Source organism: Cydia pomonella, chromosome 7, assembly GCF_033807575.1.
Source record: "Cydia pomonella isolate Wapato2018A chromosome 7, ilCydPomo1, whole genome shotgun sequence".
In the NCBI taxonomy this organism is placed as follows: domain Eukaryota; kingdom Metazoa; phylum Arthropoda; class Insecta; order Lepidoptera; family Tortricidae; genus Cydia; species Cydia pomonella.
This window is the reverse complement of record NC_084709.1, coordinates 23,506,192-23,525,169: the sequence shown is the minus strand read 5'-3', so window position 1 is coordinate 23,525,169 and position 18,978 is coordinate 23,506,192. Positions and strand designations below refer to the sequence as shown.

The window sequence follows — 18,978 nt, the reverse complement described above, 5'->3', positions numbered from 1 at the left end:
ACCATCAACATTCTTTTTGATTTTGTAGACCCATTTGTTGCTGAGGGCCTCTCTATTTTGAGGTAAATCAACAAGAGTCCACGTATTGTTTTGTTTAAGAGAATTCATTTCCTCTTCCATGGCATTACGCCATTCTTTATGGTTCTTTGAATCCATTGCTTGCTTGTAAGTCTGAGGTTCATCTTCTGAAAGACATATACAGCAATTAGATCGGGAACTTTGAAGTAATCGTCTATCTCTTAGATTGTAGCGATTTACTGGATCTTCATTAGAGTTAGGAGGAGTTTCAACTTCGCTAGTTTCGGGTATATCGGGTAGTACAGCCTCATCCGGAATAGCCTCATTACGAGAGTCGATTTCTGTTTCAAAAATCTCAGCTGTTTCTGGATCTTCATGCTCGCCTATAACACATGGAAGCTTGCAAAAGTCGGAAGAAACTGTTTCTGATCTAAACAGTACATCTCTTGAGATGATAACGTCGTTCTTTTCAGGTATCCAGATACGATAGCCGTCTTTGTCTCCGCAATATCCCACCAAATATCCTTTTATAGCCTTCTTATCGAGCTTCTTACGTTTCTGCTTAGGGATATGTACAAAACATTCTGTGCCGAAAATACGTAGATGGTCAATACAAGGTGTCTTGTTATACCAGAGCTCATAAGGTGTCTTCCCTTTAATCTGTGTTGGTCCAGTCCTGTTAATTACGTAACTCGCAGTATTAATGGCTTCAGCCCACAATTTTTTCGGAAGTTCTTTATTGTATAGCATGCTTCTTGCTGCCTCAACAAGAATCCTATTTTCTCTCTCTGCACCGCCATTTTGTTCTGCTGTGTAAGGCATACTCATGCGGTGATGTAGGCCAATTGCTTCGGTGATACGGTGTACTTCGACATTGTTGAATTCTTTTCCACCATCTGTGAGTAATTCTTTAACAACATGACCGGCCGTTTTAATTTCAGCAATAAATTTGGGTAGTACGCTGGCTACTTCGGATTTTTGTTTTAGGAAGTATACTCTTCTAAATTTTGTGAAATCATCTTTAAATACAACGAAGTATCTTTTTCCACCAAGTGATAATTCTGACATAGGTCCACAAACGTCAGCGTTAATTTGATCGCCTGGTTTATTGCCACGATGTTGTCTTGTACCGAATGACAATCTAGTCATTTTTCCGTATACACAGCCATCACAGTCATCTTTCTCTGGTGAAAATTTTATACCGTTGCGTGTAAGGACTTCCTTTACATGTCTTTTATTTTGATGACAAAATCTTTCGTGCCAAATTTGTAAGTTAGTCCCTTCTTTGACCACACATGCATTTGCAGTTCTTACTCTCATTAGAAGTTTATACAGATTACCATCTCTGATGCTGACAGCTTTAACTTTGCCGCTCTTGTCTTTAAAGATGCGCTTGTCCTTGTCGGCTACCTCAATGTAACCGTGGTCTAAGGCTGAACCAGCTGAGAAAAGGTTTTGACCTGCTTGCGGTACATACCACACGTTAGTAAGGTGAGCACGATTCCATTTGCCATGTACAGACATTTCTACGTCAACAATTCCTTGGCCATAAGCATACATAGCCCGATCATCTCCAAGGCGCAGGGCTTTTGGGTTATCGAAAGGTGTATAGCTTCTGAACCAATTTGCGCTAGACGTGACATGATGAGACGCACCAGAGTCAACGATCCAGTTTGAATTGGGATCGCTAAGACGAGACAGAAACGCATCTCCATCAGCCTGAGTGGACTCGTTACTCGCAGGTTTCTTTGTGTTGTTTCGCTTCTTAGATTTCTTGAGCAAGAAACACGCCGATCGCTTATGTCCGATTTTGTTGCAGTGTGTGCATTTAACGTTAGGTTTACTTGATATGAGAGCTTCGTCAGACATAGAAGTAGAAGAATTAGTACCGAGATCTCCAAGGCGTTGCTCGTGAAGGCGCAGACGTTCCATAAGAGTAGAGATATTTCTATTCTCTTTAGGCACTGACTCCCAGGCATTTTTGAACTCGAGGTATGTTGAAGGTAAGGTATTCAATATCCTGTTCATAAGTAATGATTGAGGGAGTGCTCCTTCTTCCTTTAATTCGTCGTTGAGTTGTTGCCATAATGTATGTAGCTTAGAGACGTGCATAGCAATATCATCAGCTTCATCTTTAGTATAGGTAAACAACTGGCAGTACAACAAATCGAGTCTTCTCTCATTCTTCTGCTCGTAGACCGAGTGAAGTTTATCCCACATTTCCTTACCAGATTTGGCAGTGAGAATATGCCGTTTCGGTTCGGCGGACACGCTACATCCTATGATGCATTGCAATAGTGAATCACGTTCTTCATATTTGATAAGCTTCTTTTGATAACTTTCGGTTTCGTCAGCCGGCGCATCACTACTTGGCGGAACAGGAACAGACTCGACGCCTTTTACTATACCTTGCAGTTTGTGCATAGATAGTTGCAGGTTTATGTCGAACTTCCATTCTAACCAGTTGTCTTGACCGCGTAGCTTTTCAATATTAAAGCGATCTAGTTTTTGACCACTCATATTTTATACGGAACACAAAATCTCAAAAGATAAAACTCATCCGAAAAATAGAAGAAAAAGCTCACTATAAAAGGTATATTTGTAAATATTTAACCATAACCTATTGAAACAAATATTCCTCTAGAACTATTTATTGAAGTCTGTCAAATATACATTTGAAAATACAGCAGTTATATATAAAAAGTATGTACCTGATGGCCAGTTTCAACAGTTCCCTATAAACGGAAGCTCTACCAATTATTATGAATGTCTTATTTTTGATAAGGTAATTGTAATTTTTCATGCGTTGAAACCACATAGGACAACTTTTATGCGTACAACGCTGCGTCTGTAACGTGATTTTAAGTGTCCCCACACCTACTAAAGAGGCCGGGAAACGAAGGGTTGCAGGCCTAGTAGACATAAACGTAGCCGAGCGTAGCGAGGCCGCATAGAGATACGGGGTGGATACGCGGCCGGCAACCCCGTATCTCGCCGAGATTTGTATAGTGCTTATCTCAAACTTGCAATGAAAAAAACTGTCAATTTGTTTTATTCGTATGTTTACACAGTTAAAAACAAAATACGAATCTACTGCTATTTGATGGTTGAATGCCAAGACGTTGTGTTACAATTTGACATAAAAAAAAAAACAAAAGAAGGTTGCTTTAGAGGCCTAGTGTAAGGCTGTATCAAATTTCTTTAAATATTATCTTTACTCATCGCACCGGATACGTAGTATTTCCGGACCTAATTTGAAGTAAGTCATGCTCATGTCAATATTTCATTGCAAGTTTGAGAAAAAACCTTTGTGTCTACGCAATAAGAACGAAAACTGACGATGCGACGACATATATTCGTTATATTACCAGTGGGGCGACACACCTCCTTTCGGCAATTCCCGGCTTCGCTCGGCTCAGCATTGCTCCGAGCAATAGGGTTGTTTCCAATTTTTTGAAACGCTTGTATTACGTTCTATATTAACTAAAAGTTGCCCTAAAATTCAACTTTTATACTAAAAACGGCTTTAAATATGTTAAATTAACAAAATATATTTTGAGATGCTTTCGCGCCCAAAACGCTCTTTGAAAACTGTGTGACGTCACAGTTTACGGTTTGACACATAACTACATACACACGTAGAAGATACGAACTGTCAACTGACATTTGTCATTTGTTGTTTGTCGCCTAACTGTCAACAGTGTCAATCCGAGAGTTGTGACGTCATCAGAATCTTCAATGACGTTTCGAGTTTGGTCACGTGACGTGTGCCAAAAGATATTTTAAATTCAATATTTACAAAAATATGGTCATTACAGGTCCCCTAAAAGTAGTTTAACATGTTCTTATAATCCAAAAGAATTTATTGGGATACAATTCTGTCCTAAGATTTGTAGATGGAAACAACCCTATTATTAGGGTCGGCACAACTCGACGTCCCTATACGTGCACGACAATAGATAGATAATGACTTTTGACAACCCTAAATGGCCGAAACGGATAGTGCCACACATTAGAAAGGGGCAGCATAATCCGTCCCTGAATCACTGTCAAACTTCGGTTTTGTAGGAAGTGTCATTTCTGTACGGTTGTATTATTATTATTATTATTTTTTTTTATTTATTTATTATAGGACATTATTACTTTTGTGATCTCTGTATGTACTAACAATAGTCTTGTAAGTTATGTTGTGTAATACTAACACTTTTATGGGTTTTTGCCTGAAATAAAGGATTTAATAAAAATAAAAAAAATTACACAAATTGACTAAGTCCCACAGTAAGCTCTATAAGGCTTGTGTTGAGGGTACTTAGACAACGATATATATAATTTATAAATACTTAAATACATAGAAAACACCCATGACTCAGGAACAAATATCCATGCTCATCACACGAATAAATGCCCTTACCAGGATTTGAACCCGGGACCATCGGCTTCGTAGCCAGGGTCACTACCCACTAGGCCAAACTGGTCGTTTCTATGACCTTCTATTACCTTAATCCTGGACTCGACGGTCATGAGCGTGAACATGGTCTGCATGTCGATGAGCGCCTGGCGCACCTCGCGGTACACGGAGCCCAGGAAGCCGAGCGGGATGGACAGCTGGAACAGCAGCCCGTTCACCATCACCAGGTCGCCCACCGTCATGCGGCCTGCGGGCACCGCCGACTCGTCACATGGTAAGCTTCCAAACGGCATGCCACCGACACTCAAAGTCATATGTTCATGGCAAAAATTGAATTTTAGGTAAAAAAAAAAATCGCTGACTGTACTTTTCTTTCCACAGTCAACTAATACTGATCGATACAATTCCAAAAACCCCAAACGCAATTAGGTTGCGTTGTTTTATCACATAGTTCCTATAGCCACGTCCTGTCTCCATCATCAGATCAGCTCGATGGTACCACCCGGAGTGCATTGTCACCCGACTCACATATGTATGCAAATTTTCAGCTTCATAGGAAACCGGGAAGTGGGTCAAATTTAACTTGCAATATTTGACAAGTAAAAACAAGTAGAAAGTTACACACATAGGTACAGTCAAAAGATTTGTGACCCACTATTGTTATTTGGCTGCGGTTTTCTGTAAGGTGGGCTTCCCCAGTTAAGCTCTGTTCTAGATAGGGAATGACATCCGCTGTGCTGTGCCCCACCACATAAAGCGAGATGACATTCACAATTTATTTATTTTATTTTATTTTAAACATATTTCCATAACATTACAGTCGCAACTAATACGTCATGAAATTATATAAATTAACAGCGTAAAACTACACAACAACAGTTGAGGACCTAGCATCCATCATCTCACAGAATCTCAGGCATTCCCTTCTCACAATGCCCATAGTGCGTTTTGCACCTGTTTGTGAAACTTGTTCTACCAAGCAAAAATCAAGAAATCAGGTTTCGGATCGATGAAGTTACTAGAGGCCTCAACACTGCTAATTAAATTTTTGCCAACCATATTGTGATCTAAAAAATGTGTGTATGTGTCAGCTCCGACCCGTGACTGGAGTTTACTTGGCGAGTTCCGCCAAGAGAGCAACGATGCCCCAACGTTGGCTGTAGCTTGGGTTAGTGAATATATCATAGAAAGTTTATAATATGTGTGCAGATAAAATAGTGTATGTAACTGTACATGATTAGGCATTAAAACACTAGTGTGATCCTTTTAAGAAACTCGCTTCGTTCGTTTCTTAAACCCACACTCGTGTAGTATAATGCCTTTTTCCTACTCCTCTACTGTTATCTGTCATTTATACATTCATTAACACGAATATAAGAACATACATACATAAAATGTTTCAAGAAAAGTCTATATTGTCTATTCCTCATAACAGCACTTGTGCTTTAAAATCGCTATAACGTTACTGCGATGAATGCCTACCAACCTAACAAAATCAAAACTAATGCAGTTTCAAACTAAGTGCTTTGCTGCCAACTTACAAAATATTCATTTGGTTGCATAGTAGAAACAATTGCTTCATAAGTCAGAAACACGCATGTGACACCCGTAATATACCAACACTCATAGACTACGAAGACCGCTTAGCGTTGCTTGTTAGTCTCCATAGGCTACGTGGCCAAAATCGAGAAAAAAACCGTCCAAAAATTTAATTTAGCAAAGAGCAAGTACCAGGGCCTCATGAGTTACGAGGAGGTGTCGCCGACCGGCCGGCCGCGGCCCGGGGCGGGCCGGGCGCGTAACAAGGTATGCTCGCGTATCTTAGCTATATACTTTTGGTTTGTTTACCTAAATTAAGATTTATTTTTGTTGACTCGTCGGAAAAGTATTGTATGCAACGTTGTATAAGTGGCTCAAAAAATGCTATAAGAAGGGGACCCTATATGTAGCACTCACATAAACTACTATTACCTTTAACGATTTCGTTGGCAGCCAATATCATGATCATGCTGAGTCCGCCGCTGAAGATGGCGTGTTGGCCGAAGTTGAGCGCCGCGAGGCTCGAGGCCGTCTTGAGGGACGCGGCCTCGTACTTTTGGAGGCTCTTGTCGTATTTCTCCAGTTCGTATTTTTCGTTGTTGAAGTACTGTAATGGAGGTAAGGGTGTTGTATGAGAATAAAAAAACCGGACAAGTGCGAGTCGGAGTCGCCCACCGAGGGTTCCACACAAATGAACTTATTTTTTACTTTATAGTAATGAGATTTTTCCCTGTATTTGTAGTGTAAGAAGATAATACTTGCCAAATTTCATAGTTTTTATTTTTTTTATTTTTATACTACGTCGGTGGCAAACAAGCATACGGCTCGCCTGATGGTAAGCAGTCTCCGTAGCCTATGTACGCCTGCAACTCCAGAGGAGTTACATGCGCGTTGCCGACCCTAAACCCGACCCCCCCTCGTTGAGCTCTGGCAACCTTACTCACCGGCAGGAACACAACACTATGAGTAGGGTCTAGTGTTATTTGGCTGCGGTTTTCTGTAGGGTGGAGGTACTTCCCCAGTTGGGCTCTGCTCTAGATCTAGGTCAACGGGAAGTACAATATGAATTTTGATTTCGTTGAGTGTCAAAATATACTTTTTTTTGCGGCATAAACAGCCATATTCCATTTTTTACGTTAACTTAGATGTATGTTTTTTTTTTACAGTTTTAAGGGGCGAAAGACCTTTCAACTCGATACCTCCACGCGTTCCCGAGATAAAGGGTCTTGCCAGACAGACGGACGGAACCCTAAAATGCGAGTTAGACGGAGACGGATAGTTTAGGTTTCTGAATTGTAACGAAATATTGCAATGTGACAATTGAACAAAGATTAACGTTACAGAAATACGGTTCCACAAACGTCCGATGTTGACTCAGAATTGTTTCCTTATATAACCAGATGTTTTATCTGATATGGCATATATAATATTTGGGTAGGTTTTTTAGGTACAAATACTATATATATATTTTTTTTTTTATGGTAGAGGAGGCAAACGAGCAGACGGATCACCTGATGGTAAGCGATTACCGCCGTCCATGGACACCTGCAACACCAGAGGGGTTGTAAGTGCGTTGCCGGCCTTTGAGATGGGAGTACGCTCTTTTCTTGAAGGTTTGAAGGTATGGACATACTTAGACGCATTTACGTAAAATTAAATTTTGAATAACTTTTGTATATTGTGATTTAAAAAAAAATACATAAAACACATAAAATATTTGGACGAATACTGCGGAGAGCATAACAACAACGTTGTGGGTGCCTGTTTAGCCTTTTGGTCTATTAGCTCACGTGACTAGCGGACATGGTGATCGCTACTCTTAGGCCTCTCGGCCTCGCGTTTACCTTGACAGTCTCATTGCTTATGAGCGAGTTTAAAGCTTCGTTTCAGATCTCGTTCTCCGCCCTATTCATGTGAACAGTGCAATTAAGTCCATTGTTTTCACGGCCTCGCACTTACTTTGACAGTCTCGTAGTTGATAAGCGAGTCGATATTTTTTTATGGCCTTCAACTCAACTTGCTGGATATGATCGGCAAACTTTGTGACCAAGTATTTTCCACCGTGCGCTTACCTTGAGAGTCTCTTAGTTGATGATCGATTGATTCTCCGCTCACTTCATGTGAAAAGCGAACTTTGCGATTGCTATCTTTCGGCCTCTCGGCCTCGCGTTTGCCTTGACTGTCTCATAGTTGAAGAGCGATTTATTCTCAGCCAATCAAATACTCCGCTCAGTTCATGTGAACTTTATGGTCGTTGTCTCTCGGCCTTACGTTTACCTTGACAGTCTCGTAGTTGATGAGCGAGTCGATGGCCTTGTTTCCGGCCTCGTTCTCCGCTTTATTCATGTGCACTCGGAACTTCGTGCGCCACTGTGTGATCGCGAGCGTGAACGCTGCGTACACGCCGACGCAGCCGAACGCGAGCCCTGTTCACAAAATAGATGAATAGATGAGTTAGTTTTTCGTGAAATAAAGCTACATATTTTAACGGATTAAACATATACCCCCTTATTCATAAACGTGTACTAAAGTTACGATGCCGCTGATCATCGTTTGTCCCTTTCCGACGTATTGGTATGATGGAAAGGGACAAACGATAATCAGCGGCATCGTAACTTTAGTACACGTTTATGAATTCAATTCAATTCAATTCAATACTTTATTGATAAAATAAAATTTTACATGTCAGGTACCATTGTGCTTATAGCTAAGTCTTATTATTTAATATTTCTCATAGTTGAGAGGCAAGGCTGAGTTAACGAACCAGTTGTTTTGTATGTATATATATATACACATATGTACATAGTTTTACTCACTAGATACAGTGCTAGGTCTCGAAAAAGGCATCGACAGAATAGTATGCATCAGACACCAGTTTAGATTTAAGTTTTTTATTGAAATTTTCGTCGCTCGCAGTTTGTTTTAACTCGAGTAGTATTTTATTATATACTTTAGGCCCTACCGTGTGCATACACTTTCTAGACTTGGCAAGTCGCGTTTTAGGGGGATAAAGTTCATTTTGCCTTCTGGAACTCGCACCGCGTGCGTTGCCGCGAGTCGGAAATTGCGTTAGGTTACGTCTTACGTATTTTGCCACTTCGAAGATATATAAACACGGTAGGGTGAGAATTCCTGTTTGTTTAAATAGTTCCTGTGCTGGATGGTCCCATGGGACCCCAGATATGCACCGAATCGCTCGTTTTTGGAGTTTGAATGGCCTCAGTCGGTCCGCAGCGTCGCCCCATAGGTCAATACCGTATGTTAGTATTGAATGAAAGTAGCCGTAATAAGCTTTCTTAACATTATTTATATTTAGACTGGGGCGAAGTCTGCCCAGGGCGAAGCAAGCGGATGACAGGCGGTCACATAGCTGATCAATATGCGGACTCCACGTAAGCCCAGAGTCAATTATCAGACCTAGGTATTTCACTTGATCCACCTGAGGGACACGCTGGCCATTGCAACTTATATGTAAATCGTGCACTCTTTTACCTCGCAAGCAGAAGCGTATTATATTAGTTTTTTCAACGTTCAATATCATTCCGTTGGCTGAAAACCACTTCGCTACCTCGTCCATTACTTTAGCCAATTTGTATTTGAGTAGGATGTGATTTTCTGCCGCGACGATTACACAACAGTCATCAGCAAACATCACAATTTCCGCATCGTCGGTGGCGGTTGTGAAATCGTTCATTAATATTGAAAAAAGGTTATTTCCGATCACAGACCCTTGAGGAACAGCAGTATCCCCCAATTCCAGAAGATCAGATCGTACACCACGAACGGATGTTAATTGTTTCCGGCCCTTTAGGAAGGAGGCTATGGTTTGTAGGAAGCTGCCCGTGATTCCATAGTGATCTAATTTGGATAAAATGAGAGAGTGACCAACGAGCTCGAAGGCGCGCGACAAGTCGCAGAATATGGCTGCCACCCGTCGCCCGGCGTCGAGGTGGCTAGTCACCCTGGTCACAACGTCGCGCACCGCGTCGATCGTCGATCTCCCGGGTTGGTAAGCATACTGCTGAGTGCTTAATAAGTTATTTGAGTAGAAATGAGACATTAACTTGTCACTAAGTAGTCGCTCGAAGACCTTCGAGAACAGTGGTATCAACGATATGGGTCGATAGTTCTTCAAATTATTAAGGTCACCTTTACCTTTATATATCGGCTGTACCTTAATATTTTTCAACGTGCTAGGATAGGTACCTGCATCTATACATCTATTTATTAGGTCACAAAATATATTTATAATGAAAGTGGGTAATATATCGAGCAGATGGGACGACATGTCGTAGATATCCTTCGAGTCTTTACGTTTGATCGATTTTATTGATTTAGCGATATATTGAACTAGAAACGGTTCATTTTTAATATGCTTATTGTGTTTGTTTACATACTTACTAAGATAACAAAGCGCAGCGGGAATATCGGGGCGGGCGCAGGTGGTCTTGTTTGCGTCGACGTAGAACCGGTTTAGCGCCGCGGCGGCGGCCGCCGTCCGATGCTCGACGCTCGTACCGGCTGATTCACTTATCAACACCTCCAGCGAATCTTGTTTACTATTATTGCTATTTGTTTCAGATGCAATTATATGCCAAGCCGTCCGACAGATGTTATTGCTATTTGAAATCATGTCATTAAAATGTTGCTTCCGAGCAGCGTAAAGTTCCTTCGAGTACCTAATTTCGAGATCCAACACTGTATCAGTAGGTAGTTGACTACGCGGCGCGTTATTGTGCAGCGCTGTTTTTACATGTCTGAGGCGGTTTCGCAATTGAATAACAGGTTCGCTCACCCATGCCTTGCTATAATTTTTTATCGGATACTTTCTTAATGGAAAGTTGATATTATGAAAATTAATTATTATGTTTATAACAGAATTAAATATAATGTCAGGACTAATCTGATTATTTAGGACAAATGCCCAGTCATAGTTATATAAACAGTAATTAAAGTTGTATTTGTTCATATCCGAAAACAGTCTTTTCCACATAACAATATTTAGCTGTAACACTCTTAATATAATTATAGTAATTAATACACATTTGTGGTCAGAAACAAGCATGTCATACGGTTTTACACATAACACTTCGTTTTTTTTAATATTGGTATAGGCGTGATCAATGCAAGTACTGGCTGTATTGCAAATTCTGGTGGGAAAGGACACAAGTGATGTCATGCCAGCTGATTTAAAAAGGTCAAGTAGGGCCTTTTTTTCGTTAGTTTTAGTTAGTAAGTCAATATTGAAATCTCCCACAACTATAACTTTGTTATGTTTAAAAACAGGGAGTTCAATAATTTCATTTAACTTTGATACAAATAAATTAAAATTGTTCGGCTCACCTGACTGAGTAGGGGGTCTGTATATACATACAACGAGCACGCCTATACCTATATATTCAGCCGCACACGCCTCCAGGGTCATTTCCACGCTCAGGGCTGCAACTTCTTTTCTTTCCAGTGTAGGCAGTGAGGTTGCAGAGTAGATGGAGACTCCACCGCCATTCCTCGATGGTCTGCAGTAGCTGGCACTAAGTTGGTAGTTCATGATGTTCACCTTTTCGATCTGGCCTTGTTTTAACCAGTGTTCAGATAGGCATATGACGTCAATGTTTTTCTTAAGTTGAAGTTCGCACTCAAGTTTTTGCGTTTTGTTTTTCAGTCTGTTTATGTTCTGGTGTATGACAGTGAATTGCTCCGCCTCCATAGTTGACCTTGTTTTAATAAGGGGGGTTAGCGTATAATAAAATTATTTACATATGTCGGGATGTATCGGCATGTACCTATTTATGTGTTGGGATGGGATTCGTGTGTGTAAATTATCGCGTTAATCGAACACAGTTAGTTTTTATAAACTTATTTTAATCAAAATGGTTAGTGGCACACTAAAGTAGGCTAAAAATAAAGAAGAAACGTCTGCTAGCGACACTGATTATTTTTATAATAAAGTAAAAATTCACCACCTCTGGCAAGACTCGAACTTGCGACCTCTTGGAACACCGGTCCAATTCCTGCTACCAACTGACAATATTTTTTTATATCACTTATTCCTACGCATGGATAGAGATGTCTACAAGTATGGGATAGTTATAATAATGTTGCTCACCAGTGAACGCTAAGCCTCCTTTCAACCCCAAAATTGAAGACACCAACGTCAGCTCGAAGATAGTCGGCACAATGTTAAACACCATGGCTGAAAGCACGAAGTTAATGGCGCGCGAACCTCGGTCTATCGTCTGTTAACAATATTAAAAATTACAATGTGTTTTGTGCAAATAGGGATGAGCGTTAAAAAAACTGCCACTTTTATTTATTATTAAAGTTTATTGCACAAAATATATACAACAATGTACAAATTTATGTATCGATCCCAATGGGATAAATAAAAGCGGCCAAGTGCGAGTCGGACTCGCCCATGAAGGGTTCCGTACCATTTATGACGTATTAAAAAAACTACTTACTAGATCTGGTTCAAACCAATTTTCGGTGGAAGTTTGCATGGTAATGTATATCATACATTTTTTTTCGATTTTTCATTCTGTTAATTTAGAAGTTACAGGGGGGGGACACACATTTTTTCACTTTGGAAATGTCTCTCGCGCAAACTATTCAGTTTAGAAAAAAATGATATTAGAAACCTAAATATCATTTTTGAAGACCTATCCCTAGATACCCCACACGTATGGGTTTGATAAAAAAAAATTTTTTTTTTTAATGTTTATGACGTATTAAAAAAAACTACTTAGTAGATCTCGTTCTTACCACTTTGGAAGTGTCCCTCGCGCAAACTATTCAGTTTAGAAAAAAATTATATTAGAAACCTCAATATCATTTTTAAAGACCTATCCATAGATAGCCCACACGTATGGGTTTGATGAAAAAAGATTTTTTGAGTTTCAGTTCTAAGTATGGGGAACCCCCAAAATTTATTGTTTGTTTTTCTATTTTTGTGTAAACATCATAATGCGGTTCATAGAATACATCTACTTACCAAGTTTGAACAGTATAGCTTTTATAGTTTCGGAAAAAAGTGGCTGTGACAGAATCGGACAGACAGACGGACATGACGAATCTATAAGGGTTCCGTTTTTTGCCATTTGGCTACGGAACCCTAAAAAGAGTTCTTTCTATTGTGTTACCATCTCCCATATGGGGAATTTGTATGGCGGTAACAAAATGGAAACTTTGAAAAAGGAATGGAAATTTTTGGACACTTTTGGATGATGATGACTCGCGATCCTGATTAGAAATAACACAAAAGGTCACATAAACAAAGTGGCAAAAAAATCGGACAAGTGCGAGTGCGCCCACCGAGGGTTCCGTACTTTTTAGTATCTTATACCTTTAAACGAGCAATTCTTGTATATATATTTCTGTGATCTCGGAAACGGCTCTAACGATTTCGCTGAAATTGGGTATATGGGGGTTTTTGGGGGTATACAATCTATCTAGATTAGTCTTATGTTTGGGAAAACGCGTGTTTTCGAGTTTTCATGCGTTTTTCTTTCGTCGCAGAATATGGTCGCTAATTTCGTACTGTCCGTCTGGTCCAGCGGGATAAGACGTGGACTGCTAAACGAGTGTTACGGGTTCGAATCTCGCCCGGTGACTAACTTTTGTTTGTTTTTATATGTTCAAGTTTATATATAATTTTTTAATTTTTATTGTTTTAGACAAGTTTAATTTAGTAAAAAAATGTAGTTAAGTTTATCACCTATACACCACCATATTACAATAAATAGTTATAACCGAGCAAAGCTCGGTCGCCCAGGTACTTTGTATTTATAGCGGCAATAGAAATACATCATCTGTGAAAATTTCAACTGTGATAGCTATCACGGCTCATGAGATACAGCCTGGTGACAGCCGGACGGACATCGAAGTCTCAGTAATGGGTCCCTTTGGGTACGGAACCTTAAAAAAAGAAACGCTCGGATAATCTATCCCTTTTAACGCCACGCCTATCGTGCGCGGCGCGTCATTTTGAACCTTGACTGAAGGCCCGAAAGTTGATATTGAGCTGTAGCCCCGAGCGTCAGTTGATGTTTTTCTGGATGACCCTTTCACCACCAATATTTTGGACCCGGGTATGTCCTTAAACTACGTCCAAAAGAGAGGAATGGGCATTGTGAATGGCATCTCGCTTAGTGTGGGATGTCATTCCAGATCTAGAGCAGAGCCCAACTGGGCCCAACCTTTCAGAAAACAGAAGCCAAATAACACTAGACCCTACTCATAGTGTCGTGTTCCTGCCGGTAAAGTTGCCAGAGCTCAACGAGGGTGCGGGGTGTTAGGGTCGGCAACGCGTACGTAGCACCTCACGAGTTGCAGGCGTCCATAGGCTACGGTAACTGCTTACCATCAGACGGGCCGTATACTTGTTTGCTGCCGACGTAGTATAAAAAAAACATCACAGCCAATACTTTACGCCCTTTCTAAAGGAACGTACGCTTGGGCCAATCTCACATGGCGGCCCTGCCAACGCATTATTAGTAGTTTTACCTTGGATAGAGCGCCGGTCTGCCGGCCCAGGTGGAAGCTGAGGTCCAGGTCGTGTATGTGCGTGAACACGTTGCAGGCGAGGCGGCGGATGGAGTGCTGCGCGACGCGCGCGAACACGGCGTTCCGCAGCTCGTTGAAGCCGGCGGCCGTCGCTCGGGCTATGCCGTCTACAATTATACAATGTGTTTGGACAGCGTGCCGACGACGAATTTTGACTTTGGTTTTCAATGTACTTTAATTTCGTTTACTAAAATTCCTAGATGTCAAAACGGAATTGTGTTAAAATGCCTGAATCCTAGAATGCCATTTTTTTTCAAAACACTATGTTATCAAAATGCCTTAACTTCAAATTAACGTGGTGTCACGATACCTAAAACTCAAATTAGGTACCTACATAATGACTGCTGTCTTATTCTATATTATCGTCTTTAGATCTGGCAGACTATTAAAAAATTGCACAAATTTAAACTAAGACTGAGTCGACCGTCCAGTGTCGCCCTCATTAAGCGAATTGTGTTTTCTAATAAACCAATTAATTTATGTATAGATCAGTATATTAATATTGTTGTTCTACTTATTCCTCAATTTTTCATCTACATATGTGATATTTTTCTATACCGCTTACTTTTGACTATCATCTAAACTGAAAAATGTGACCACCATCCGCCGTTTAGTTGATAACGATTATTTATAGGGAGCGTGCATGAACTATAGGAGGCAGCACAGGAGCCATCAGATTTTTGGCGCGAGGCGTAAATGTGATGTTTTTTGTTCCGATGGAGCCCACAAGATGGCAGAACCTACTATGCACAAGAAAACACTTGACGTGTAAATGTGCCTGTTTATGGTTCCGATTCAGACCACAAGATGGCAGACCCTCCAACGCGCACGGTCCCTATAGAAACATTGGATGGTTTGAATTAAAGTCATTATGACATTTGGCCATTTTAACCTTTTGAACGTCAAGAACACCTAAAGACGTGGTGCCCACAGCGACCAGGACAACTATAGGTGTTATGGCGGACGCTGTCAAAATACCCTCACACTTTCGAGGAAGGTTTATATTAGCTCTTTTGGGCTCAGGAGCTTGGCGTTTGAGTGATGTTTGTGTTTATGATATAAAGCATTCAAAGGGTTAAGAAGGAAGAATTTGTTTTTTTAGGCTATTCACTGAGCCGTGACCCTTTTGTCCTGCTGCAACGCACACAGTATGTAGGTAGGTACTTTTATTTTATTTGATTGTTTATTAATTATGCCTATTTTGTTGTCTCAGTTTTCTTTTGTGCCATTTTTATTTTGTTCCTGTAATAATTTGTGTTCCTTATGATGATTTAAACTTTATATTGTGTGTTTTTGCAGCTGCCAAATAAATGATTTATCTATCTATCTATCATTTGGACAAAATTATTTTAAAATTTAGAACAAATGAGTTTATGAATAAATTAGATGCACACAATACAAATTCTACTCAACACTGAAAACTTTATTGATGGCTCTGGATACAGGCATTATCAGTTTTTTCAACTGCCTGCCTACTTTACAAATAATAAATAAATAAATGAAGACATTGGCATTGTGATATTTAGGTTCAATGAAACCAAAGCGAATTATATCGACAAATATCTCTCCACTAAATTCGCAAACTTAAAACAACTTTATGCCTCTCTAAATAAGATTGAAAACTCACATCCAAGAAGTAAACTGAAAGCGGTAGTCCCCAACGCCTGCGAAACGGTCGCCATCCCCAGACGTCGCCGTGGCCGCGTTCACTTCGTCCCAATAAGGCCTAGTTTCCCCGTTGGATTGGAATAAAATTTGCAAGCTAAAAACAACTTTATGACTCCCTAAATAAGATTGAAAACTCACATCCAAGAAGTAAACTGAAAGCGGTAGTCCCCAACGCCTGCGGGACGGTCGCCATCCCTAACAAGGCGTCCCCAGACGTCGCCGTGGCCGCGTTCACTTCATCCACGGCGTATTTGAACAGGAAAGGGACGGTGACATTCATTATCTTCGCGCCGAAGAGTAGGGATAGGGACAGCATGACGCGGTTTCGGATTGCGGCATTATCCTGAAATTGATAACGATAGTATGCTATAGAGACAGATATGGTAAGAGTGCAATAAACATCCTTATGTCGCATGAAATTTAGGTCAAAATACTATGTTGGTTTGTTATGTCATTAGGCGGGTCCACTGCCGAGGCACGTCTACACTGGCCGTTTTGTGTGCTAGAAGATTGCCTTGCGCGTATGCTCGGTCTGTGTGGACCCGCATACTGATCATTTTATCAAACCAAAGGAATTTTGATTTCCAATATACCTAGCTACAGTTAGGTACATTATGTAGGTACTATATCCAAAATGTAGACCTTCAGGGTTGGGCTATGTTATTGTATATATGGGCATGTCACATATCCGCTAGCTAGAGACAAGTGTGCATATTGTGATTTTTTTATTAAGATTAATAATATGCTATAACCTACAAGTAATTTAAATAATAAAAGAAATAGAAATTGTATGTTTAGGCTGCGTTTCCACCAGAGCTATGCAAAGATGCGTAGCGGGGCATGTTTGCTAATAACAAATAAATATAGACCAGTTTCAAAACCTCAACCAGCGCAATAGTAACACCCGTCTGTGAGGCCACCAATATAAGTTAATATCTGAACTGTCTAAAAACAACCCCCCCAGACATTTTCTCAGCAACAAAGTGGTCAAAGCGTGGAACAAACTACCAGAAGATGTGGTCTCAGCACTGAATGTCAATCAGTTTAAGAACAGACTAGACAAATACTTAACCAGTGCAAATAATACATATTAAGTGAAGATCACTCAGATACAGGCAACTATCAGTTGTTTCAACTGCTTGCCTGTTTAATAAATGATAATAATAATATTGAATATCATTAGAGTGGCGCTGAGCCAGGGAATGTCAATGAAGTTATTCTATTGGTTCTTAAGAAACTCATCCTGACGCTACGCATCCTCGCGAAACGCAGCCTTATGCTGACATTTCCACACTTTTCTATCAATTATTGTTTTTTTTTACATGTAAATTTGACTCACCTGAGGCCATATATACGCCAGCATGCCCCTGATCATATCAGCACCGGACACCGGCTTCGCATCCCCCAGGTTTATATCTTCTCGGGACAAAACAGAGGCACCTGGGTGAAAGCAGTCTCTCTTTTGGATACCTAGGGCGGAAAGTAAAGGATTGGATAGGTTGGGAAGCTTGCTGTGTCCAATTTACCGTAGATTTTCTCTATAATATGTTCTTTTATATGTCTGGCAATATGTTTTATAAGTTTGGTGCAAAGGTCTGTTGTTAAGTACAGTTCTCCATAAGGTTTAGTATGTAGCGGATCACTTTATTTTTTTAGTAATATTGTACATAATGCTGCCATTTTGTTTTATTATAGAGGCAGACTGTGTGTAACTAGATACAACAAAGGAATATAAATTTCTATCTAGTTGTATAGCAAGATTATTACTTCTATTCTGACAACTTGTTGCCAAAGTGACCAGTAGTTTTTAAGATTAATATGATCATTGTTTCAATAAAACTTGATTTTGAATTACATGATATTTTTTTTAATCCTTACGGCAAATAAATATCAAGAGTATTCTACGATATAAAACAAGACTAAATGAAAAAGAAACAGAAATTCTCATGGACTAAGTGAAGCAAACAGCATAGCAAACTAAAATGGTTAACAGGAACAGGCTAAGTAAAGGTTATAGGACAGACACAAGGACAGCAATTACCCGCAAGTCGGGTAAAGGGTGCAGGTAGTGGGGATGTAAGAGCTGCATTCAACCAAGTATTAGTAACACAAATATGGGGAATTCAAACATAAGGTTTAATAAGGTGCAAATGATATTAGCTACACTATGATTTCAAATTGCCATGACATAGTGGATATTTATATTGTTGTTATTAGCTTTTGTACATATTTTTTGTATCAGTATGGTCTTAAAACTTGTAAGACTATAGGCAGTGCGGAGACACTCCTCTCATTTTTTCTCGGCCCCGTTCGGCTTGGCATTGCTCCAAACAATTATTAGGGTTGGCACAACTTGACGTCCCTATACATGCACAACCACAGGTATGATAATGACTTGAATTTTGACAACCCTAAATGGCAGTAAGGGATAGCGCCATACATTAGAAAGGGACAGCATAATTTGTCCCTGAAACACTCAAATTTCGGTTTTGTAGGAAGTGCCATTTCTGTATGATAGTACTATTATTTATTCTGTGCTACAGGTTAACAAAATTAATATGTAAATATGATTACTTAGTGGAACAAACTAAAAAAAAAAATATTTTTATAAAACATCTTCTGGACAATTTTTCCAAATGATCATTGTCAAATATTTAAATTTAAGCTTAACAAGAGACTAAGAAAACATATGTATTTTATTCTCAAAGTTATCAAAACAGAAGATAAAATGGATGTGTTGACTCACGAAATGAAACTAGACATCAAAGTGATAAGCAGCAAAA

At 39.9% G+C, this 18,978-nt stretch overlaps 1 protein-coding gene across 1 annotated transcript in view; it reads right to left on the bottom strand.

The window, feature by feature from the left end:
* LOC133520198 (iron-sulfur clusters transporter ABCB7, mitochondrial) overlaps positions 1 to 18,978 on the bottom strand; it is a 37,697-nt gene that overhangs the window by 17,487 nt on the left and 1,232 nt on the right. Inside the window, exons 3-9 of the mRNA XM_061854571.1 lie at positions 17,535 to 17,665; positions 16,334 to 16,538; positions 14,468 to 14,634; positions 12,072 to 12,201; positions 8,243 to 8,391; positions 6,398 to 6,572; positions 4,516 to 4,673 (exon numbers count right to left, since the gene is read on the bottom strand). Coding sequence (XP_061710555.1) covers positions 4,516 to 4,673; positions 6,398 to 6,572; positions 8,243 to 8,391; positions 12,072 to 12,201; positions 14,468 to 14,634; positions 16,334 to 16,538; positions 17,535 to 17,665 — 1,115 coding nt within the window. The remainder of the gene's footprint in view (positions 1 to 4,515; positions 4,674 to 6,397; positions 6,573 to 8,242; positions 8,392 to 12,071; positions 12,202 to 14,467; positions 14,635 to 16,333; positions 16,539 to 17,534; positions 17,666 to 18,978) is intronic.